This window comes from Xiphias gladius, chromosome 6, assembly GCF_016859285.1.
Source record: "Xiphias gladius isolate SHS-SW01 ecotype Sanya breed wild chromosome 6, ASM1685928v1, whole genome shotgun sequence".
Lineage (NCBI taxonomy): Eukaryota > Metazoa > Chordata > Actinopteri > Istiophoriformes > Xiphiidae > Xiphias > Xiphias gladius.
The window spans coordinates 5,904,363-5,930,569 of record NC_053405.1 but is presented as its reverse complement, the minus strand read 5'-3'; the positions used below and the strand labels follow the sequence as shown (position 1 = coordinate 5,930,569).

The window sequence follows — 26,207 nt, the reverse complement described above, 5'->3', positions numbered from 1 at the left end:
CGCTGTCACATCCCTTCGCCAGCTCCCCAACCCCCCCCCCCCCACAAAAAAAAAAAAAAAAAAAAAAAAAAAAGAAAAAACGGGCGTGCAAGCAGGATGACAGTCCCTAACACCACATGCTCAGACACCGTGGCTGTCTGCGCAGGGGTGATTTCCAGAGCCGAGCGAAACGCGGACAGTGAACAGTCAGCGACCTAAGAAGCACATTCACAGCTGGTAAAAACACTGCATGTGTTTTTTCCCATTAAATGTCAAATACGATGTTCTCAGTGGGGGTGGGGTGGGGTTTGGGGTAGGGGGGGGGTTGTATTTTGCAGGAGGAAAAGCCCCGCCGAGGCTCCTCCAGCGTCCCTTCCCTTCTTGGTACAGTCCATTTCCGATGCCACTGCTGCTGATTTGCATGGGTGGCAATCATGGCACATTGCATTCAATATGTTACACCTCTGTGGTACACTCGGATCATCCATGCTGGCTGTTCACGAGTCTCAGATCTGCTGGGGAAACCTGCAACCTGCCTGGCGCTGTAATGAAAATGTTGATCTGTCATTGGCAAATAGAACTACAAATAGAGGCCACTTCTTAGTTTTGCCCGTGGAGACCGGATACAGTATAGGAAATTAAATAAGAAACAACCGCTATAATAATTATAATAATAATAATAATAACAACAACAACAACAACAACAACAACAACAATAATAATAATAATAATAATAATAATAATAATAATAATAAAGCTCCAGAGGGAAAAAAAAAGCTTGTATGTGGGTTTGTGAGTTAAGAATTTTTTTTAATCTATTATATGTAAATACATATTATACATATTAATGTATTCTTTTGGTCCCGTCCATGGTGCACCCCCCTCTCCTGTGATATAGCTAATGGATGGATGGTGTTAGTGACAATGATGTTAGCAACACCAGAGCAACCAGTTTCAACATCCACCTTCTCCTGTACCATCTGAAAAAAACAAAACAAAACATACATATATATATATATATATATATGTATGTATGTATGTATGTATACATACATTGTACAGGGAAACACAAAGAGGGAATTCTAAAAAGAAAAGCAAAGTTTGTCAGATTCCCTCCTGATTTGTTTAACTCGGACTGCTGAGACCTCATACCAGCTTCAGATAGGCTTTTGAATACATTATTCCACAGAATCGGGGCCGCAGACCTTGTCCCCCATCACTGCGATCCAAAGTGTATGAGAAACCTGTTTCACCGTACACATGGGGACTTGACTACTGTTCTAAGTCAGACTTGAAAAATCTTGGATTTACCCTTCAAATGTAACTTGTTTAGTTTATCATTCTATACCAATATTATTAATTTCATTTAAAGCCATCTCTATCTCTTTCCCTAATGTAGCCTTTCTTTGCGCTGCTGTGAAGTGTGATTTTTTTTCCCTCTCCGGAGATCAATTAAGTCTTCTCCTATCTTTTTTTATCTGATCAAATTATGGTCTGCTTTCCAGAAACAAAACAAAACACACACACACACACACACACACTGAGGCGTGTTTTGTTATATCTAATCGTTTGTGCACCGTGGAGACGCGGTGTGGTCCTATAATAACAGCGTGGTTTTGTGGTTTAAATTTGAAATGAGGCGACGTGTTGTACCAGTAACATATCACGCCTATAACTCACTCACACAGTTTCGGTCTCTGTGCGTCTGTGTGTGTGTGTGTGTGTGTGTGTGTGTGTGTGTGTGTGTGTGTGTGTGTGTGTGTGTGTGTGTGTGTGTGTGTGTGTGTTTGAGGAAGGGGAGGAGGGCCCCAGACAGACAGCGTGGCTGCATTGTCGCAGCAAGACAGCGCGTCCAGCCGACCCAGCCGCTCGGCCGCTCACATCATCCTCAGGTGGAGCCCCTTCTCGCCCCGACATGCGGGGTCTGCCTTTGCTCTCTGTCGCTGCACGACTTCCAGCCCGAAACGCCAGAGGATCTGTTGTCGGTGTGGAATAACGGCTCCGGCGGTTCTGGCACAGGGGCTGACAGGCGACGGATAGCTGCCTGCTTTGCCCGGCGCCGGGAGCCACCGACCGGCCGCTGGGAACCGGAGGGCTTGGGAGGCTAGTTAACTGGCAGTAGCCGGGGGAGAGCCCTTTCGGGCCAGCGTCCGAACACACCTCGCTGCGTTGACGCCGACTCTAAAGGGTGGGTTAGTCTGCAAAATTAGTAATATTTTCGTCTTTCGGTGGACAAATGTCTGGTGTTGGATGTTGGTTATATATTTTCCAACAAGGGGGATGGCAGGCGCAGCATTAGCCGTTAGCTAGTAGACAAGAGAGCTAGCTAACGTTAACCATTCCCAAACTGGTGGACATTGGTCGAAAGAGATATTTGCGTTAAGCCAGGGCCGACGTGGCTTGACTGGTTAACCGATATTCTTGGTTATTTCATTCTTTACATTGTCATATCGACAGCTCGCAGGGTTGTGTAGCTGTCATCCCCCGTGCTGCCATCCCCAAACACCCGACGCTAGCTAACCTGCTGCTAGCCAGCCCGAATCACTCGGGACTGCCACAGATGCAGCCTGTGTGTGTGATGTTGTTTGTGTTTTAATTTCCTCTCCCTCCGACGCATATTTCAGTGACAGCGTGGCGATGGAGTGAAAGATGAAGGGTGGAACTGTCCCATCATCCAAATAAGAGGACTTCTCTCTCTCAGGTATGCTTAGCAGATTCCCCTCTCTCCATCCGAACCTGCACGTCTTCTGTTGAAAATTGAAAATTGATCACGAATCGCAGGTGTTTTTCTTAGAACTACTTTGTTGTGTAATGTGGCGCAGCAGACCGACCTTCTGTTAACCAGAAATACACAGTGTGTGGCAGAGACTGAACATACGCTTGATCTCGCCAACCTGCCCTCGCTAGCCCACACAACTAATTGTGCAGTTGTATTTCAGTATTCAAAGCAAGCTTGTGTCTAGGCCAGTGTTTTCCCACTCCCCACATCCTGTGTTTTGAGGAAGCTTCCTCTTTTGTCCTAAAGTGCTTAGCTGCATCCTGATCAGGGTCACAGATTGGAGAACTGCTCAATGGGTGGTTTGTTCTAACTCGGGGATTTTAATTTTAGATTGTTTTTGTAATATATTCAATGCTGCCCCTCTTTCTAAATTAAGTTTGCTGTTTTCCTATCTCATTAATGATCAATTCCCTTGCATTTTTCTTCTCTGTTATAACTCTTAACTTTAACTGGGGGGACAATTTTCCTTCGGTTGGTAGATTAAAGCCAGAATTTTAGAGGGTATACTATCCTTACTTGTTCTGCGCTCCTTGCAGTTCATTTAGTCCTCCATCCATTCAGCTACTGGATGCTTATCCTGGTCAGGATTGTTTTGGCAGCAGGGCAAGCAGAGCTGGCCAGGCATTGTCCTTTTCTTCAGCAGCTTCCTCCCGCTCATTGGGGGCTCCCTCTGGGGGATCCCCAACTGCTCCTAGCTTGTCCACAGTGAAAGTCCTATTTGAATTGCTGAAAAATCCTGAGATATCACCAACGAGTGAGAGGTTCGGAAGCTTGCTAAAGTTCACTAAAGCTAGCAAGGAGGTTAAACCTACCAGCATGTCAAGGTTATGCCCTGTGGTGTCCTCCCAGTTAGTCAAACCCCGAAACATTTCCAAACTCTGGTGCAGGAGGGTATCCTGCCAGGTGCCTTTACCACTCCAACTGATCCAGGACCTTGTGGGCGGTGTTGTTGGGTGCCTAGATTTTGTTTATTTTATTGACAGGTCTTAAGTGTTGTTCTGTCCTGGTCTTAAAGGCTGAATTATAGTTAAGCAGAACAATAACCTCAACATACAGTATTTGAGTACTCTAGCTGATTGATATGAAGTATAGTTTGCCTTATCCTCATTATGCTGTGTTAAAGACCTAGTCGAAGCGAGGAAACGCCAAGAAGATACATGCCAGTATAGGCCTGTTTTGAAGGGATGTGTTTTGTCTCATAGCAATTCTTGCTTTTCTTCTCATTTTGACTGCTTCTCTTGAGAATTGTTTGTGGCCGTAAACTGTCTAAAGCTTAGGTTAGGTTAAGGCATAATGTTGTAATTTCCTTAAAGCCCACACAAACGCATACTTTCCCATCACTGTGTTACAATCTGCAGTTGACTCACTGTGTTCTCGTGTTTGTGAGTGTTGGACCTGAGCAGTCTATCTAAAATCCTTGTCACTGTCTTAAATCATTGTGTCCCCAAAGACCCTCAGTTTCCCAGTACTAGCTAATCTTGATTGGTAAAATAATATCTGCAGCTGGTAAGAACTTATCTTGGCTAATTTTCCTTGAGAGAGTACAGATCCAGTATTGTACTCGTTATTGGCTGACATTAGCCTTACAAAGTGATATCAGACTGCTACTGACAATAATTAGCTGATTAGTGTAATTGATGAATCTTTTTTGTCTGCTAAGTGTGCATAACTTAATATAAATGTCAAATAAACCTCATAATAAAAGTTTAATGTTTCAAAAAACGTGATTGCCGTAAGGTAGGGATATCACATTTGACCTGTTTTTGACCTATATTTGTACAAAGACTCTTACAAAAAACAGGATGGGAAAATAATTGATAGTTTTTTTTGCTTAATAAAACACGTTAGTATATATTTGTCTTCTTTAAATGTGAGCTACTTTTCCAGGGTGATAAGAAGTGAATGTTTTAGATATACTAGGCTAACTTTTATTCCATTTCCCACCACTACAAAGGTCGTCCTCCATAAAAAAAAAAACTTTCAACATTTTTGTTGTAAAAAAAAAACAAACCTGCTTTGATAAACCTGAAGACCCGAAACTTGACAGGTGTGTAGTTAAGATCAAAATCAAGGCTGGGTTGGAAGATGAGCGTGGTCCAACCCATGAGTAATGAATACTCATGTAATAATCTAGTACTCATGAGTCGGAACTTCAACGTGTTGATGGGTGGGATCCCATTTCAAGATGGTCTCTAGTTAGACAAACAGACACACACGCACGATTACTCAAAACCACCTCTATGGTAGTTCCTACTACAGTAGGTGTCTCCAGGATCACATTTTGCCATGATGATACACGCACACACACGCACACACACACGCACACACACACAAACAGACTCACAAGGTGAAAACAACAACAGCCACGCTGTTGCGGCTGGTGAAAATGGCATCCAACTTGTATCTGCAAAGGTCAGGAAGACCTTCTGTATAGAGCTGCCTCTAACAGGTTTCCTTTTTTCCATTCCCAATTGGAAGGACACAGTGAAGTGCAATAAACCTGTGTTTTGGTAGATGCAAATGGATCTGAACAGGTCATTATGTTATATCTAACCTGGCTTTCCTTGGCCTGTAATTGGACTGAATTGCTATTTTGTTCCATTTTAATTTTATTTGGGATTGCTGAAAAAACTCAGATGTGGACAGTGATTCAGAGGTCTGGAAACAGTCTTGGCCTTTTTACCTTTGACTGACCAGGGCTGAATTCAGGTCTGACTGGCTTTGGTGTGAAAACATGAACTCACACCCCTATATTAACTAGAGGATCATTGTGTACTTATCATTGTGGGACTTCAGTAATCTTATAGTTAATATTGGTGTGGATGTGTTGTAGCACAGGGAATAGGTATCTTTGGAATTTGGTTCAGTATTAACTCAAGGCGCTATTATTCGATTATTCAAAAAAGTATAAGAGACATGTAGCCCTCTTAATACACAGATGTGAGTAGAGTATGAGTTAGGCACTTGACCTGGCTGAATTCCCAAAAAATCTGTGACTTCGTTTGTATTTGCATTTAGCGTCAAGCAAAGTACCGTTCAGTTAGTAACTCATCTGAGTGGGAAAGGGACTTTTTCTGATTGGATGGGATCTAAACAGAACAATGGGTCAACATCAGATGGATAAATAACTCATACACATCTCCCAGTGAAAGCATTTATCCCTGTGTCTGTCAACCAGTCCTACAGAAACAAAGTTTCTTTCAGGGATTGTGCCACATGGTGGTGCTGAGTTATCATTATGGACAGCAACTGATATTCCAGATTGAAGTTTGACTTGCAAATAAATGGAATGGAAATTTTATGAGATGATGCTCTAAATATAGGATATAGTACAACAATACTTTTGCAGACACTGGGGCAGTGTCATCAGAACAAGCGATAAGACTTGAACCCACACAGAAGAATTGAGGTATAATAAAAGTTCATCTTGACATGAGATTATTGGACTAAACAGAAATGATTTGCAGGATGAGTTGAAATTTCTTTTCTTTCAAAGGCAACCGGGGAAGTGTCTATTTTTACCTTCAGTTAACTGTTCAGTCTGACGGGAGCGGTAAGATGAAGTTATTACTTTCATTTCAGTTTAAAATTCATGTGCAACAGCATAGAGGTGTAAAACTGTCTCTTTTATGGTTCACATTGCTTCCACTGTGGGGACAAGCATGGACATGCACGCACATCTTTACATTCCTGAGGGCATGCATTGAAGGTCTTTGTGATCACCCCCTTAATGTGGGTCTAAAAGTAATGTTTTCTAACGAAGTATGAGTTAAATCTGTACCAAAAAAAAAAAACCATGGGCTGTACGAGCCACCTGTTGGTAGGATACACATGAGTGACAAAAATAAGTAAACCATGTTGGTTTAACACCTTGAACACTGTGTGTCTGTTGGTCTATACTGCTTCTGACTAACATTCTTAGTCTGAACAGAAACTTCAAGTAAACTGTATTTTTAATACACATACAGCACTTCAGTATTTTTTACATTAAGTATTACCACAGGGACTCAAGTGAACAGGGTTTCAGCCTGGGCTTTACACTATGTGGTTCAGAACTTGCTTTAAAGTGATGTTATCTTTCAGGTTCTGCTCTGCAGCCTAACTGTGTGACTGAGCTGGGAGACGGAGAAGAAGATGCCTCCCAGGCCGTCCTCAGGGGAGCTATGGGGCATCCACTTGATGCCTCCAAGGTATGGCACACTGGATTCTATCTATCTATTTTTGTTTACTCATGCACACAATTACTAGCATTTTAATTTCATGTAATTGCAAATAAAACATCTCCTATATTCGCATACCTTTCTATTTATTGTTATTTAAATTAAGTTATTATTGTTATTATATATATTCCTTATTGAATTTTAAGAAATTATTAACTGTGGAAAATGTCCAAAGAAGGCATACTAAGTGAAAGGGAAATAATGAAGTTTATCATCAACATTTTATAATAATAGTAGGTGTGTCTGCAGGATCCTGGTGGACTGCCTGCTGCCCAATGGGATGATTCTGACCCTGGAGTGTCTCCGTGAGGCCACGCTCATCACCATCAAACATGAGCTGTTCAAGGAGGCCAGGAAATATCCCCTTCATCACCTCCTACAGGAGGAGACATCCTACATCTTTGTCAGTGTTACACAGGTAAGAACTTTTAATCTGAATTTGAATATCTTTTAGGAAGAGGTGTCCATCTAAATGAGTAAACAATGGAAATCCATCATCGAAAGTCAGAGGAAACGTTCAGACGGCGGTTGATGTAAGTGGAACAGAAACTGCCAAGGCGGCCTTGGCTACTAATGAAAAGAAATAAGCTCTCTAAAACTTATCAGGTACTGTCCTCGCAACACAGCCAATGTGTTCCTCTTTTGTTAATATTACAGGGAAAGCCTTCCTCTGCTTTATTTTAATTGGAAAGCTCTACAAAATTGAACAAATGTTGGCTTTAGAAAATACTTCTGCTTAAAAAAAACACTCTATGATTTCCACTTTTCCAAAACATCCATTCTGCACCTGCAGGAAGACTGTCAGCTCTTATACCCATTCACCATTTCATGAAAAACAGATGGAATATTGAACACAGCCTCTGTTTTTTTTTCCTGATTTCAGGAAGCAGAGCGGGAGGAGTTCTATGATGAAACTCGGAGGCTGTGTGACCTCCGACTCTTCCAGCCCTTCCTCAAGGTCATTGAACCAGTTGGCAACAGAGAGGAAAAGATCCTCAACAGAGAAATTGGTGAGATATTCTTCTCCTCTGATAGCATTGCTTCTATTGTAGCCATGGTTTGTTTTGTTTCATTAATTTAGTTAGTTAAAAAAAATTGAATTAACAAATAGTTTGGAACATGTGACAACTTCAAAAGATGTTTTCCTGTTCAGTTGAAAAGAACTATTTTGATTAAGAGGGGCAAAAATATGTGGTGCATTTTAAGCGAAAGAATATTGTTTAATTTGCTAAAAACTTTATTTATAGTAAATCTAAATAGTTGCTCTTTGTCATTAAATGTAAAGGACAAAAGATGCAAAAAAGTTTCTAAATTGTTAATTGTTTTGTTAAGAAGCAAACTAAGTAGAATATTTGGTGGATTTATCCACAAGTTAAGTTGGGAATCAAAAAGCCTACCTGGACTATGTTATTAGACTAAATCTGAGCTTGACATAATAAGCAGAATCAATGTACTAAAGCAACTTAAATTTGTTTTGGATTATTGTTTTAGGAAAATACAGTAGATATAGGAGGAAACAATTATTTTTATTTTATCTGTAAATGAACAAATCTAGCCAAAATTCCCTTAAAAGACCAAAAAAACCATTGACTCTGCTTTCTGTTCTGTCAGGTTTTGCCATTGGTATGCCTGTGTGCGAGTTTGACCTTGTGAAGGACCCTGAGGTTCAGGACTTTAGGAGAAACATCCTGAATGTTTGTAAAGACTCTGTGGAGCTGAGGGATGCCAGCGGGCCACACAGTAGAGCACTGTATGTTTACCCACCCAATGTAGAATCCACACAGGAACTTCCTAAACACATCTATAGCAAACTGGACAAAGGTAGGCAACAGCTTTAGTCTAGTTTTTTCAGTGTGGAATCTAAACAATATCACAGGATTACTTTAAAGAGAAAAACAAGAATCTTCGGAAATAGACAATTTTATTTTTAGCTTTTAGCTTTTTTTTGGCTGTCTCATCAAGCCTTTGATTATTATTTTTGAAAAAATTACACACAATGAAAGCCCCTAAAGACAACAGGATGTCAATAGGGTGCAAGAAGTGAACATTTTAGCCTCCCATCAATATTTAATCACGACTAGCCAGGCTTTACAAGGGATAGGATCAATGAATTGACCTAAGTGCTACTAGCGTGATGCTATTGTAGTTAAACAATACTAGAAGAGAAAGCACAGTACTCAATAATAGCTTCATTCCTCAGAATAAATAATGGTGGGTTATTGTTTCGGTTGCAGGCAATTAAATTTGATTTATTGATCAATTGTCAATCTGTTTTTCTGCCTGTCTCGTTTCGTAGGTCAGATTATTGTTGTGATTTGGGTGATTGTTTCTCCGAACAATGACAAACAAAAGTATACACTGAAGATCAACCACGACTGTGTGCCTGAACAGGTGGGGTGAACATGAAATGAAATGAAAAGACAGTTACTCCATCATGAGAGCCATACTCTATGGTATATTTAATTTGCATGTTCAAGCTGAGGAAAATGAAAGGGTAACTTTAGAACTATGTACTGTCAACATATCTACGGAGTGAACAGAAAAACACAGAAGCGCCTCTAAATTTGTTGCACTTCACTTAAACAAGCCAGTAATAAATACTGCTTTACCATCCTTTTGTATCTATGTCCTAAAGGTGATTGCAGAGGCCATTCGCAAGAAGACACGCAGCATGCTGCTGTCCCCAGAGCAGCTAAAGATGTGTGTTCAGGAGTACCAGGGTAAATACATCCTCAAAGTTTGTGGCTGTGATGAGTACCTGCTGGAAAAGTACCCCATCAGTCAGTATAAGGTAAGCAACGCAAGCAAATTTATGCTAAAGTATGCAAACCATTACATTTGTGAAAATTAAGACCTTAAATGGTATTAAAAAAGTCTAAATTATAGCTCCCATTGGTATTAAATATTTTCTTTTCTTTTCTTCTATGATTTCAGTTATTTATAAGTAACAAAAGAAGACTAACCTTTATATTTGATCCTGTCTGAAGAACAGTATGTACAGGAAGCTTGGTCAGCAGTTGGACGACTGTTTCAGGCTGAAAATTTGTCAACATTTACCGGCTCACATTAAGTTATGAAGGGGACAGAGCAGAGCAGAGTAGATATTCTAATCTAGCTAAATGACTCAAAGAGAAAGATTATTAGGCATAGTTGGGAGGCAATCTTTACAATGTGGAGGAAAACCATCAAATCACTGTGTGTTCTATGGTCAGAAATGCTGTTAAGTCAGATGTAGGATACCAACCCAAATATGTCAAAACGACTCCACAGCCTCATTAAAACAGTGGAACCATTTCTTCACGCACCATGTTGCGCGCTCATGCTCTGAGCCAGGAGAAATTCCTTCTGAGCCAGATTAAAGTAGAAGATGCCCGCAGTGTCACTGTTTCCTCTACAGTCATCTGCTGGAAGATGACCAACTGACGTCACTGGCTACACTGAAACATGGTGTAACTCCATCAGCTCTGAGTAGACTTTGGTTCTAACTGTCCTCATTCCTTCTCTCTGTCTCTCCTTCTAGTATATCCGTAGTTGCATCATGCTGGGCAGGATGCCTAACCTGATGCTAATGGCTAAGGACAGCCTGTACACGCAGTTGCCTACAGATAACTTTGTCATGCCGTCATACTCTCGACGGATCTCCACAGCAACATCCTATATGAACGGCGAGGCAGCTGCCAAGTCACTGTGGACCATCAATGGAACTCTGCGAATAAGAATCCTCTGTGCCACCTATGTTAACGTCAATATACGGGACATAGACAAGGTGGGGGACGTCCAGTGCTTACAGGGAATGTATCTGTGTTAAGTGGTGAAATTTGATAACGTCATAAACAAGATTCCTGACTCCAGTACTCTAAACTAACACTTTAGTAAACATTATCCTCACTGGTAGGAACAGACTACCAATGGCCAAAGTAAGAATGACCTTTCAGTAGTAAAAAAAAATGTGAGCTGTATTTACTGTATTTTTTGTAGATTGATAAATAAAAAGGAATCTCTTGGAATCAGTATATTAAATAAAATTAAAATTTGTTTTTGAGCCGTATAAAATGAATGTTTTTCCAGTAATGCATAGTGTCCCACCTTCCAACTCCCTCCCATCCTGTGGAAACAAACATTCAGCAAACAAACAGTCATCTCATGTGAACATAGACCTTTTACAAGGGAAAGTAGTTCTGATACTCAATGTTGGTGTGTTGTCTTTTTTTGTAATTGTAACAAATCTTCACAAAACTGCCAGACTACATGCCATTTAAGTGTAAGGACCATTTGATCACTCTCCAGTCTCAAGATCCAAAAATGTGTCGTGGTAGCATGGCCTGGCATATTTTTCATTGTTGTTTTTGTTGTTTCTTTCTTTAAATTTTCTGTTTGGTCTATTTTGCTTCTCCTCTCTGCTTGTAGATATATGTGAGGACAGGCATTTACCATGGAGGTGAACAGATGTGTGACAATGTCAACACCCAGAGAGTACCCTGCTCTAACCCCAGGTAATTCCCAATCCTCCAGGGAAAACAAGAATTTAAGAAAGAAAAGAAAGAATTAATAATAATACTGATAACTTAATCTGTACAGCACTTTCCTTTAACATGGTTACAAAGTGTTTAAACATAGAAGGTGAGAGATAGTAATAAAATTATACAGTGAAAAGTGAAACCAGAAAATCTGAGATAAAATGTGATAAATCAGTAATGTTACCCCAAAATGGAAATGAATACTACTTTGATTCACTTTCACTGACACAGCTAACTTTAAGTAAAGGAGGGTCAATTAACAGTTTAGTAAACAGTTTAGTGTTTGCTAGTAACACAAAACTGCTATTACATTACCGTTTAACCCAAGTTTTCATCCTCATTTAAACAGAAATACTGTCTACATGTATACCTGGTAGAACAGTCTTTATATTAAAACAGTTGTGGTACTGACATATCTGAAATTTGTTTTGAAATTCTGAAATTTTGTTGCTAAAAGCACATGATCAACTCAGCTCACAGTTTTCTATCAGGAAACACCAGAAGCAGTTCGGGGGACCTCAGAGAATTGCAAGGCTTAATTTTTTGGTGATAGTAGCCTGAGCTGTAGGTCTACAGATGAAATTGTTTTTGGCCTCTTGTTAATTTTTTTTTAAATCTTCCTCATTCTTACCCTGCAGGTGGAATGAGTGGCTCACCTATGACATGTACATCCCAGACATCCCCCGTGCTGCCAGACTCTGCCTCTCCATCTGCTCTGTCAAGGGCAGGAAGGGAGCCAAGGAGGTAGGATAGAAAGCAGAGAAGGGAAGGACTCTGCAGTACAATTTGAGTACATAGTTGACCGGAAGTGGACATGCAAAAACAGGAAGGGTCTTTACTGGGCCATTTACGGAATAATCATGGACAAGTAAAGTACCTAACAGTAACAGTAAAACCATTGAATTAAGTAGTTTGGCATATTTATGAGTAGTGAAAATGTCATTTTGTGATTTAAAACACAAAAAGTCTTTGGTAGGGCAAACTAAATATGAACTCTCGTTAGCCAAAGGAAACTAATACCTGATAATACAAATACAGCAGTTGTATATGCTATATAACCGATAGGCAGACAGTGCTACAGTTGTCACAGTCTAAAGATAGCAGATAGCAGATGACCTTCATGTGTCAATACAATGGCATGCTAACTGATCCTGAAGGGACTTATATGTATAGGTGCCGTGTGTGTGTGTGTCTGTCTGTCTGTCTGTCTGTCTATTAGCATGTGCTAGTTTTAGCACATGAACCTACCCTACTCTGTGTGTCAGTCTGTCAGAGTATATTTGTCCACAGCGAATTGGAGCTGTGGTATCGTCTGTGGCTCTGTTTAATTACTAATCAGCCGCGGGCACTGTGGTGGCAGAAAACATCACCAGAAACACAATGAGCAGAGGGGACTTTTCCATTCATGTTAGAATACTGTATGTCTTGCTTGTGTAATCCACATTGAGGGCATGTTGTGAACGGGGCTAGTTAACTAAGTATTTGACGGGCTGTAAAGATAGAAAATAATACATTTAATACAAAACTTAGAAAGGATACTACTTTTTTGATATCATCATTTGTGTTGTGTACCAAGCAGTGGCAAAAATGTTAACACATTTTAGATTTGTTTATTACACTTACAATGAAAAGAATGACTATCTGTTCCTTATTACTCTATGTTTAGAAACCATGTGGTGTAAAACTATTGGATTGTGTCACTGTTTTTGTGTATTTGGCCTGATACTTGTAACAGATATCCACACTGATTGATTTTTTTTTTTTTTCTTCCGTCTCTCTGTGGTGGTAAAGATGGAAGAGAGAGAGATGTGTGTTTGTGTGCGTGTGTCAGTGTGAGTGTGTGAGTGTGTGAGTGTGGTGTGTAACAATGACCGCCAGACATTGTAACAGACACCTGGGGTCAGTCCTGTCCCCTGCTGTGCCCCGCTAGCTTGATGTCAGGTTAGCGGATGCTCTTTCATGCCCCACCTGAATTAAAGATAAACACTTCTCTACAGCAGCCTTTTGTTCTAGCACTTACTATAAATAGGTGCATTTTGACTGGCTGTCTGTGTGTAACTCTATCTGCCTCACTGTGCTGCACTTTGTCACCGTGTTCCATCGCTGCCCCTTAGTGAAGACTCACTCTGAAGATGTTATCTGAGACATTTCCCCAGCCTTTGCGAAGGCTTGCGTGGTAGTTTTGTTAGGAGCAACACAGTTAAAATACATTTTTTGCTAACCTTTGTATCTAAAGATGAAACTGTACTGCATATTCACATGCAATGGCCAATATATTCAGAAATGATATTAACATTAATCAGTACATAATCTTTTATTCTACTGTACTTTCTTTTGAAATGTTAGGCAAACATTCACAGAAAGACCCAGTTCAGAGTTTAACTGGATTACTTTCTGCCGTGTGGATGAAGACTGTGAGATGATGAATCTACAGGACCATAAAACAAGCAGCCGCATTCACTGACACGTTTACGTACTCAGCCTCTCAGGGTCGTTGACATTGGGCATGTCATTGTAGTTATGAAGTGAGCATCTTATTTAAACTTTGTGTAAAGCCTCCAAACCTCATTAAAATTAATTGGAACTTGTTAAAAGCTATTTAAACTACAACAAACCAAATAGAACCTCCTACAACCCTTTTAATATCTTTTAAAACCTGATAAAACCCATGTCTACTAGATATCAAAATACTGCAAACCAACACGCTGATGGCAAATAAACAGCATCCACCAAACAGCGTTCCTCTACCTGCTTAAAGGAAAACAAAACTTAACTTATGGTGGAATAGGCAGGCAACCAGCATCCCCGACCAATGGAGGTTCAACAGAATGAGCAGTGTATGGTCAGTTTATGGTCCAACAACTCATGGCGAAAGTTCTGTCTCACGGGGTAGGCAAGGAATGAGTCTAGATGGTCTGAGCAGACTAAAAATTGAGCTATAAATTTGAACCTGTGGATGTGTTGTCTTTGCTTTCACTTGGCTAAAGTAACTTTCTTATAACCAGTGGCTGTTGTGTCAGTGTATTCTATCATGTTTTAATTGATATGGACGTTTTTTTCTGAGTTAGTGCTTTTAATGTGTCCTTAGCACAAGGAAACTCTCTGAGTACCAGAATACATTGCTTGTTAAATGCCTCTTTGATTCGAGATTATTGACCACCTGTGCTTGTATCTGTTTAGTTGCCCATCACATTCTCAAAATGAAACCAATTACATTAGTAATTTAAGGGTCTCTCTCTTTCTTTCCCTACTTTTCTCTCTCCCTTTAGGAGCACTGTCCATTAGCTTGGGGTAATGTCAACTTGTTTGACTACACTCACACTCTAGTGGCCAACAAGATGGCTCTGAACCTCTGGCCTGTCCCTCATGGCCTTGAAGACCTCCTCAACCCCATAGGAGTCACTGGATCAAACCCCAACAAGGTATTAAAATTCACCATATTGCCTTCAAAAGTAGAAAGTACAATTTTTTACGTGTCATTTTGCACTGTACATAAACTGTTTCATATACCTAAAATAGGGCATAAGAACAGGTTTCGATGTTTCATTGAGAGCTTGACTGTTTTGTGAGATACCGTAATTTACACAGTGTAATATAATTCTTCTAATCTCTGTTGTCCAGGAAACACCATGTTTGGAGTTGGAGTTTGACCACTTTAGTAGTCCAGTCAAATACCCAGATATGAATGCAGTAGAGGATCACGCAAATTGGATCATCTCGAGGGAGCTGGGATTTAACTACAACCTCTCTGGGCAGGTAATAACCTGCTTACCAGCTCCCCACTAGTCGGTTGGATAGGTAAAACAACACAGAGGGTTTATCAGTGAAGGCTTTTAGTGACTTACGTTTACACCTGCACACCTCAATTGCGTAACAGGGACCCCACAACTTTGGTGAGAAGACAAGGTAAGTTATTAATGAAGGTGTTTGAATTTCACATTTCATTAGACCCCTTTGTGGTGTGCGATGTTTTGACATTGATTTATGAGGCCCCTGATGTGAGGTGTAGTTGTATTCTCGTTGAAAGCATTACACGTAATGGGACAATCTGCCAAATTAGTTGTGATAGTAGTATGTAAGTAATAGGAACTGATATGTGTGCTGTGTACGCCACATGTCATTTTTGGTAGGTGTTATTGGATCTTTTGTGTACATATGTGAGTGTTAAAAATGTATTCCTTCTGAAAAACAGTATTGCCTGTAGTGAAAGAATGGATGCATTGAACATTATTGGCTGTTTTGGCTCTTTTCATTTTATTTCTGAAATTTTAGTTATTGAGTAAATTTAAGTCAATAAGTGATTTGATAAATGTGGTTGATTTTCAGCCCTCAACTATAAGAACTCATTGTTGACATATACTTTGTTAACTGAGTTGGTCCCAGCACTTCTCGTGTGACACATTAGTGCCACTGTGTTCAGTTATTCATGACGGTGCTGGTGATTCTATCTTATCAGATTTCTAGATGATGTGTGGCATGAGAACGATGAATTCTGATGTGATAATGTGACATGTGGTTGGAGTTACTCCGCCATGTGAGAGGATGTGTTAAGTTATTCATGATGTGTGTGTGTCAAATGTGAGGAGTGCCCAACTCAATACGTGGTGTGATGATAATATCATCCAGCTTGATACTGAGAGGAACATTGTTTCATTAAAATCTAAATTCACATATTTATACAGTCAGACATAAGACTTGGTTTTGTTTAGGATGTTGATTGGGCAGGGACGGAAGATCTTCACTACAGGTTTTGTGCTGTTAGCTTATCGAAGTGATAGCCAATAGGGAAAACGTCAAAATCCGGATTTTATGGCTGCACTCCAGCTCCGACACAGCTTTGTCGCAGTTTTAATGTCAGCTGGAAGCGATTCAGAAGCAAGCTGTCTGTTGTTTTGCAGCCACATTTGCAATATAGTTTAGAGTTGTTTTTCTTACAATTTTTGTGTTTTACAAGCATAAATACACACGTGCAGCTCATTTAGATGTGGTAACAGATGCTTTTTGGCTGTCTTGAACATTCTGTTGATTTTACAATTTCTCATGACTCTTTTTAAATGGCAGTGTAGCCCATCTCTCAGCTAAGCTCCTGTCATCAACCTGAATTATTGATTATTTTATTCGATGATGTCGCGATCGTAAAGTCACGATTTTATCTGCAGCTTAGCAGCTTGGCAGTGACTGCCGGTCGACATAGTATTAATAAGCCATGATCAAATATATTACTTGTTCTGAATTGTCTGACAACAGAAACAGAAAAATATGTAAAGGAGAACAACTCTATGTGAATTTGGCTGCGTTGAAACACAAGCATGGTGAAGATAAAGTCAGAAACAAATTAAATGCATTATTTTACATAAATTGTAAGTCAGGTGGCAGTAAATACAGGTATTTAAATACATTCACAAGGGAATTTCACATTTCAGAGATGCAGGCTGTTCCTGCAACAGACCTGGATGAGCTTGAACGCAGCTTTTCATTTTACCTATTTGAAACATGATTGCGTATTCCAAGGTGTCCTGATATTGAAATGAATTGAACATGTGAAAAAAACTAACACGCCTATACCAATTAAGATTTAACTGGTAACGCAGCGGGAAGCAATAGTACTGCCGCTGCAAGTATCTCTGTTCAGCACGGCTTGTTTACACATTTAAACTGTGGTTTCACTTTTGACCACAACTATGGTGGGCATGGTTGAATAGATAAAGTTATAATACAACAGTTGGGATCTCGTAAATTTAAAGTATATAGACTTTTTAAAGAGGCATGTTGTTACACGTTCATCAGATACTGTGTGTGATGCAAGAGAGGTGGACCGCACAGTGTTGATTTATTAATGAGGATAGCATAATGTGGTGTATCGTAATTCCTTTATGTGTAACTTGAGTTGTTTGAGAAGTTTCCCTCACAGTAATGAGTCTTAATGAATTCCGATTGTTCATGTTCTAAGCTACTCTATATTTGTTGCTCGTAATGACTGCAAAATGACCCCTAAATGACCAGCCAGGCAAACATTTGTTAGACTACGGTATAAAAATACTACAATACAGTAATGTTAGACTTTAGAATTTTTCATGTCCTCACAAGATGTGAATACTGGCAACAAAGAACTACAAATTTTCATCCACTTGTCAAAACACTTAAAGAATAGTGCAAATGAGCTGCCTTTTTCACTGTGCAATTTTAGATTTATTAGAATCCCTACATCCCTACTTATAATTGGCAAACTTTAAAATTTTAGAGGCTTAACTTTCAGTCGTTTTGCACACACTGTGTATAGTACGTGTTAGAAAAGAGGTTTTTATATGCTTCAGTTAATACTGTGTTGTATCATTGATAACACATAATGTCAAAAAGTGTAAGAAAAAAAGTCTAACAGGGAGTGAAATGAAAGTGCATAATGGCAGAAAGTGTACTGTCTGGTAATATAATGACTTATGATCAGAGAGGTAAGATTTTTATTGTGTTTTACTCCAGTGGAGTGTTTAAAGAATTTTTCTTTCTGTTGTGTTTCAGAGTAATCGTGTGGCCAGAGATCACGCCCTGACAGAGAGCGACACTGAGCAGCTGAGACAGCTGAGTAACAGGGACCCTCTGTCAGATATCACTGAGCAGGAGAAAGACTTCCTCTGGAGACACAGGTAACCTCCCAGCCTGCAAATATGACACTATACTACCTTAGCAAATAACATTTCAGGTACTACTTTTTGTAGAACCATATATTACATAGCATGGCACAGATTTCACAGGTCAAACTCGTATGCAACTGTGTGTAGTTTTGTCACATGTTACTTGCATAGCCCACAACCAGATTTAATTCAAGTTTATTCTTGTAGGTTAATAGCTGAGACATTTTTCTCTTTTCTTTTCTTTTTTTTTTTTTTTTTTTTTTAAATTTCTACTCCTAAACAGACATTTTGTTTTAAAAAAGCCCAAATACATATCAGGGATTAACCTTAACAAGCATTTGGCTTGCTGAGTACTCACACAATTTTGTTATAAGCCTGTATGCAGGATATACTTATGTAAAAACAACTGATTAATTCTTACACCAGGATGCAACACACGCTACTTATTCCCTTGTTCTTTCTCTACCAGGCACTACTGCATGAACATCCCTGAGATCCTTCCCAAGATCCTTCTGGCTGTCAAATGGAACTCCAGAGATGAAGTAGCACAGGTAATGCTATGCTATTTTGTACCTGCTTTTTATATAAACACTCTTAAAGAAAGATTTCCACAGCTCAGATGTTCCACGGAGTACTTTCAGTTGGATTTTTAAAAATGGAAATAGAAAAAGTTTTGGTTTTACTGACTTGTATGTACCAAATGCAAAGCATGTTGCAATAAAGATATATTCTACCTACTCCATGTACGACCACTCATGTTAATTTGTTAGGAAATTATTTTATATATTTTTTTGTTTTAAAGCTGCGATGCACTTTACCCTTCATTAAAAAATACTTAGCTGTAACATGCAAGATAAAAAACTTGCAAAAGGGCTGCATAAAATCAAATTTTGTTTGTTTTGTTTCTTTGCATATTTGTCATTTGTTGAAAAAATGTGTCTACTTAATTGTTATTCTGTAATTTATATATATGAGTATTAATTCATATTTCTTTGTTTATGTGTTTCCCAGATGTACTGTCTGTTAAAGGAGTGGCCATCTATCCGTCCTGAGCAGGCCATGGAGCTGTTGGACTGTAACTATCCAGACCCCATGGTCAGACACTTTGCTGTACGCTGCCTTGACAAATACCTGACTGATGACAAACTGTCCCAGTACCTGATCCAGCTTGTGCAGGTAGGTCCAACAAAGAGTTGGGGTTATTGAGTTCAAAGAACTGATTGACGAAAGCATGGGGTAAAAAGGAAGACATAAAGAAACTTAGAGAACTATTAGTGAAGTGGGCTGTGGAGTAACTTTCTCCAGCCTGAGAGTCCTGTCGGAAAGCAACTTTTGTCTGGCCTGTTCCCATGTGTCGAAGTCTTTCCGGTCTGTGATGCCTTTGGTTGTATTTGATGTTCTGTGGACAGAGACTTCATGGTGCGGAGACATCATAGAGTGAGAAATGACTAATCTGAACTTCATCTCTGCCTCTCCTCTTGTTCTTTCTTTCCTTATCCTTCCATCCTCTCTCTCCTCCTGTTCTAGGTATTAAAATACGAGCAATATCTTGACAATCCACTGGCCCGCTTCCTCCTGAAAAAGGCCCTGACCAATCAAAGGATAGGACATTTCTTCTTCTGGCATCTCAAGTGAGACACCATCCAGATTGCTTTTTCTCCATGTTTATGTCCCTTCCACTTTTCTGTGTCTTTCCAGAAAGCTAAAAACTCATCTTGCCTCCTTGCCTCTCACTCTCTGTCCCCTTCGCTTTTCTTTATGTCTTCTTCACAGGTCGGAAATGCACAATAAAACTGTGAGCCAGAGGTTTGGGCTGCTGTTAGAGGCTTACTGCAGGGCTTGTGGCATGTACCTCAAACACCTGAGCAGGCAGGTAGAGGCCATGGAGAAGCTCATAAACCTCACTGACATCCTTAAACAGGAGAAAAAGGATGAGACGCAGAAGGTAAGGAAGGCAGCAACAGACACACAAACATGCACATGCAGATTCACCTGCACAAACACGCACAGGAACATATGATTTTAAGTTCAAAGTCTCTATCTTTTACATCTCAAAACCATGGTACTGTATATACTATTTGGGAAAAATTTTGGTGATCACATTTATCTTGATCATACAAACCATACACAAATCCAGCAGGGTCCTGCATGTTTGTTGATGCAGTATCCCAATGGGCCCACAGACCTCACTTATCTCTGCTGGTGTCACTTACAGTATCAAGCACCGAAAAACAATTAGCAACCATGACACAGCAAAAAAATATGCACGCCTAGATAACAGAACAGGATGTTATTTATTAATACTTGTCACAACTCATAATCTGTCGAATTCATGTCAGTACTGTGTTGTTGATCAGTTTCGGTGCTTTTATCCGTCCAGCGAGGTTTTCTCAGTGGCTTCGCCAGTTAATTGACCCTGTTGTGAAAGTACATTCCTCCACGAATCACACCACACATTCAAATTTAATTATTTATAATTACACTGTTATAATATTAAATCAGCCTGAAAAGAAAAATTAATTTGGGATCTATGTTGCATCACTCATTCTTAAAATAGCAAACCTCTGAATGCCTGACCAGTTAGGTCATTACTCATTCAACTACTAGTGGCTTTGTTTAATACATACTTTTTCCTCAGAGTCATAAAACCATACAATTTAAAAAGATTTCTTTGCGGTTGCATTTGTATTCGGCTGTGTGCATACACATTTATGTGCAAATGCACATGTGTGTGTGTCTGTCTTGTGGAGGTCCAGATGCGATTTCTTGTGGACCAGATGAAGAGACCAGACTACATGGATGCTCTGCAGAACTTCACCTCTCCTCTCAACCCTGCACACCAACTAGGAAACCTGAGGTTAGACACAATACTGAATGAGCTAGTGTGTGTGTGCGTGCGTGCGTGCGTGCGTGCGTGCGTGCGTGCGTCCGTGCGTCCGTGCCATGGTGTCTGTATTTGCATAAGTAGGGTTGTGAAAAAGAGATTGTTTAATAACTTTAATTAATTTGTTCACAGGTTAGATGAATGCAGGATCATGTCATCAGCAAAAAGGCCGTTGTGGCTGAACTGGGAGAATCCTGACATCATGTCCGAGCTCCTCTTTCAGAACAACGAGATAATCTTCAAAAATGGAGATGGTAAGAGAGAGAGAGAGAGAGAGACACACACACACACACACACGCACACACACGCACACAAACATCCTTTATAAACTCTGTTCACTCCTGAGCATACCTGAAATTTTTTCTCTCCTCTCAACAGACCTGCTAGAAATCAGTCGGTAACCACAAACACAAAATAATATGCACCTAAATTGAGGTTTTAGCATTCAACATAAATATGTCATTATCAGATAAATTGTGAAGCTTAATACTGAGTAATATGGGAAACTTCTATCTCAAACGTTTCGTTTCATTGGTACTTGTGACTTTCAAAACATGACCACTCCTATAAGCCTGTTATGGGAAAACTGTTGCAAAGATTTGGGCAACAACATACACTTGAGGCACGGCAAGTTTAGCTGTATAGCACAAATACACACATTCACAGGAAACTGCTTTAGTGCTTTACACACTGCAAAAGAATAAAAGACCAGCAATTAGACCAGGAATTTGACCAGGAATTAGAAGGACAGGGTAACGGATAAAACGTATGAAGTGCAGCTATAAAATTGAAGTAAAAGCCATGACAAAAGATGTGTTTTTAAATGAAGATTTGAAAGTAGTAAGCATTATCTCTGCTCCGAGATCTTCAGGTAATTTCTTCAAGATGTGAACAGCATAAAAGCTAAAATCCGCTTCACCGTTGTTTAGTGCTAATTTCAGGAGATGTATTTTGGACCTGAACCACTTAGAGATTGAAATTAAACATATTGAAAGTTTTCTTTATTTGTCTCTTACACCTACCCCCTTATGCCATTTTGAGAGACTCTGAAAGCATTTGCTGTGTTTGCACAGCAAGAATTAGTCACGCTTCCTGTTTTATGCTATAAAACTATAAAGCAATGCAGCGTATTTCCCCAGTTCTAATCCTAAATATTGAAACAAACTGTAAAGAACTCTGTTTAGAGGCTGCAGAGCTACTTGGTAATGGCTGTCTTCTATGATTGTACTAACTCATCCTTATGTTTTGTATTTGTCTAATCTGTCATAATCCCAGGATGTTATTAACTGTCACTGTCGTCATCCTGTGTCTGTGTTGTAGATTTACGCCAAGACATGCTGACGTTGCAGATTATTAAAATCATGGAGAATATTTGGCAGAATCAGGGACAGGACCTACGGTACTATTATCTCAATCTGTATTTCTCTTTCTTTCTGTACCTTTCTGCTTCAATTTCTTTATTCTCTCACTCAATCTTTCTTACTTCGGTGCATGGGGCTAAGAAAATCTCTTTTCTGTGTGTCTCCAGGATGCTTCCCTATGGCTGTCTGTCATTAGGAGACTGCGTGGGTCTCATTGAGGTGGTTCGCAGCTCCCACACCATCATGCAGATTCAATGTAAAGGAGGCTTGAAGGGGGCCCTGCAGTTCAACTCAAACACTCTGCATCAGTGGCTCAAGGACAAGAACAAGGGCGAGATGTGAGTTCTTCTCTCCTGGTTTTATTTTTACAGCAGCTCTGCATCACCAGACAGAAACACAATCCGTTAGTATAAAGTATCTGTAGGTCCAAAGAGAAATATCTAAAGGCAGCATTCTTGGATCATTCAAAGTAACAGCAAAGTTACATTAGTCAGCCTTTAGTTCATATTTTTCCTACGTATGTCTTATTTAATCAGCTCTTAATTTCTTTTTTAATATACAATTTTAAGGGCATCACTGCTTACTGGTGGGTGTTTGTGTGTTTGTGCTTGTGCAGGTATGACATGGCTGTGGATCTGTTTACGAGGTCCTGTGCTGGCTACTGTGTAGCTACATTTATCCTTGGCATAGGAGACAGGCACAACAGCAACATTATGGTGAAAGATGATGGACAGGTAACTTGTATATGCACACACACAAACCGATCAGCCACACTGTTAAAACTTCTGACAGGTGAAATGAATAACATTCATTATCTCGTTACTATGGGACCCGTCAAGGGGTGGGATATATCGATCAGCAAGGGAACAATCAGTTTTTGAAGTTGATGTGTTGGAAGCAGGAAGAATGGGCAAGCGTAAGGATCTGAGAGACGTTGACAAGGGTCAAATTGTGATGGCTGGACGACTGGGTCAGGTCGTCTCCAAAAAGGCAGGTCTTGTTTGGTGTTCCCAGTATTCAGTGGTGGTCCAAAAAAGGACAACCGGTGAACTGGCGACAGGGTCATGGGCACCCAAGGCTCATTGATGTGCACGGGGAGCAAAGGTCTGCTAGTGATCAAGATAAATGCCAACATTAACACAGCTGGCTATACTAGAAAGCTGTCAGAATACACAGTGTATCGCAGCTTGCTGCATATGGGGCTGCGTCGCCGCAGACCAGTCAGAGTGCCCATGCTGACCTCTGTCCACCACTGAAGGCGCCTTAAATGGGCACGTGAGTGTCAGTACTGGAGAATCGACCAATGGCAGAAGGCGGGCGGGTATGATGAATTACATTTTCTCTTATTTCATTTGGACAGTCGAGTGCGTGTGCGTCATTTACCTGAGGAAGAATGGAAGAAGGACACACTATGGGAAGGAGGCAGGCTGGCAGAGGCAGTGTGATGTTCTAAGCAATGTTCTGCTGGGAAACCTTGGGTCCTGGAATTCATGTGGATGTTACTTTGACATGTACCACCTACGTAAACATTGTTGAAGACCAAGCACACCCCTTTATGGCAGCGGTGTTCCCTGATGGCAGTGGCCTCTTTCAGTAGGATAATGCACCCTGCCACACTTCAAAAATTGTTCAGGAATGGTTTGAGGAACATGACGAAGAGTTCAAGGTGTTGACTTGGCCTCCAAATTCCCCAGATTTCAATCTGATCGATCATCTGTGGGATTTGCTGGAAAAACAAGTCCAAACCGTGGAGGACTTAAAAAATCTGACGGTCAAGTCTTGGTCCCCGGTACTACAGGACACAGCAGAGGTCTTGCGGGGTCCATGATTCGACAGGTCAGAGCTGTTTTGGTGGCACAAAGGGAACCTACACAATATTGGGCATGTGGTTTTAATGTTGTGGCTGATTGGTGTAAGGCACACAAGTTTCACACATGCTGTACATACACAATTTGCGTTACTCTTTTCATTGATGCTGAGTTTTAGTTGCCTTGCACCTACATGTGATGTGCCTATAACTATGGAGTTTTTTCAATTGTAAATTGTCTATTTCAAATGCAGATAACATAACTTACGAACTTTCTTTGTCTAGCCAGTTTCATATAGGTCATTTTCTTTTTTTCGTTCATTTAACTTAAAATTTTAGGTTTTTGTTATTGTCCAGTGCATATTTGATCAAATGTTTAAAAGTACAGTTTAAGGATTTGACTTTAGAAGAGGTTCATTTGTTAGAGAGAGTGACTGAACTCTTTCCACTTTGTTCCGCTCTCCTTCAGTTGTTTCATATAGATTTTGGCCATTTCCTGGATCATAAGAAGAAGAAATTTGGCTACAAGAGAGAGCGAGTGCCCTTTGTACTGACGCAAGACTTCCTCATCGTCATCAGCAAGGGATCCCAGGAGTGCACAAAGACCAAAGAGTTTGAGAGGTACTGCAGCATTTTTACATCTTCTTTTCTCTCATCATTGTTTCTTTCACCTTCTTTGTTTATCTGCTACCCGCCAAAAGTATCAGTCTGTTGGCTTGTTGGCTGGTCGACCCCCAAAACTCATCACCTCTTGTCCTGTTGTGAGATACAACAGAAAACATGCTGACTGCCAAAACGAAGATTTGCTATAGTTGAGCTTTTCTTTATCTGGATTTAAAAGGGTGATATAATTGTCACCATTGTAGTCAGACCGGAGAGCACCCACAGTGGATTTTATTTTGGAAGTATATGGGAATGGAACAGAGGTTTGAATTTATCTTGGCTCGTCTCACCTCCCTCAGTTGGGCAAGTTTCCACTCAACTTGCCCAAATGACACTCAACCACGATAAGGTCTTTCAGAACTCTGTGGGATGATTTTGCATCAATGGTTACACAAGAGACATAGCAATTGGCCAGCATCCTTCCTGTCTTGCTAAGTAGGTCTGAGGCATGTTTTATAAACTTCGCAACATGCAAGCTGCAATTTGCAACATTAGATCATTTAATCTTACTATAAGTTTGGCACGTTTTACCAATCAAAGCCCGATACCTGCAACCCATACGTGAGCCTGCGAGAGCCCTGTAGTACTCGGAAATGTATCCGCAGTTTGCAAGTGACGGTCATTCAGCTGGGTGGCTGTCCCCATTTGCGGAAATCGTCACAGCCCTTAAAAAGCTTCTTCAGATGGCGTCTGACTGGATGTGAAAAAGAAGCTCTCACCTGAATCTGGGTGGGTGTCACTGACCAACATTGAGCTTTGTTTCTAATTTTTGTTATCCCCTGTTGATGTTACTGTGACTTCCTTGCACTGCAGCCACTAAGCAAATTGCTCACCCACACCTCCAGGTTCCAGGAGATGTGTTATAAAGCCTACCTGGCCATCCGGCAGCATGCTAACCTCTTCATCAACCTGTTCTCCATGATGCTGGGCTCTGGTATGCCTGAGCTGCAGTCATTTGATGACATTGCCTACATCAGGAAGACTCTGGCCCTGGAGAAAAGTGAGCAGGTATGTAGGCTTTTCTCGGTGCTCATATCAATTCTGCTCTCATCTTTTTTTTTGGGATCTTTAAATAGTCTCAAGTCTCACGTTGGCTTTCTGGAGCCAAATTATTTTCATCTACTTATGAACCTCTTGTATTTTTTTCTGCTACGTGCAGGAGGCGTTGGACTACTTTATGAAACAGATGAACGATGCTCACCATGGAGGATGGACCACTAAGATGGACTGGATATTCCACACAATTAGACAGCATGCACTAAACTGATCTTCTGCACACAAACAAAAAACACCAGTCCCACCATGGAGTATTTACTTCTGTCAGCCTGACGCAGCATTAGTCTTTCAAGGAGTTTAGTTCTGTTACAG

The 26,207-nt window shown here is 40.3% G+C and overlaps 1 protein-coding gene across 3 annotated transcripts; it reads left to right on the top strand.

Annotated features, from left to right (window-relative positions):
* Positions 1–1,889: 1,889 nt before the first annotated feature.
* On the top strand, positions 1,890–26,207 carry LOC120791340 (phosphatidylinositol 4,5-bisphosphate 3-kinase catalytic subunit alpha isoform-like). 3 transcript variants are annotated; one of them, XM_040129735.1, is made up of 26 exons: positions 1,890–2,167; positions 2,604–2,680; positions 6,842–6,948; positions 7,228–7,396; positions 7,862–7,988; positions 8,590–8,799; positions 9,275–9,369; positions 9,614–9,769; positions 10,499–10,744; positions 11,386–11,471; positions 12,134–12,239; positions 14,765–14,917; positions 15,117–15,251; positions 18,012–18,136; positions 18,594–18,675; positions 19,136–19,300; positions 19,652–19,755; positions 19,898–20,069; positions 20,875–20,981; positions 21,141–21,262; positions 22,329–22,407; positions 22,537–22,707; positions 22,986–23,103; positions 24,646–24,797; positions 25,685–25,847; positions 25,999–26,207. In XM_040129735.1, exons 3-26 carry the CDS (start codon positions 6,893–6,895, stop codon positions 26,104–26,106), a joined length of 3,207 nt encoding a protein of 1,068 aa, XP_039985669.1. In that variant the 5' UTR covers positions 1,890–2,167; positions 2,604–2,680; positions 6,842–6,892; the 3' UTR covers positions 26,107–26,207. The 3 variants fall into 3 exon arrangements, with proteins under 3 accessions (XP_039985669.1, XP_039985670.1, XP_039985671.1); XM_040129736.1 differs by lacking the exon at positions 8,590–8,799; XM_040129737.1 differs by lacking the exons at positions 1,890–2,167; positions 2,604–2,680; positions 6,842–6,948; positions 7,228–7,396; positions 7,862–7,988 and having other exon boundaries at positions 8,597–8,728.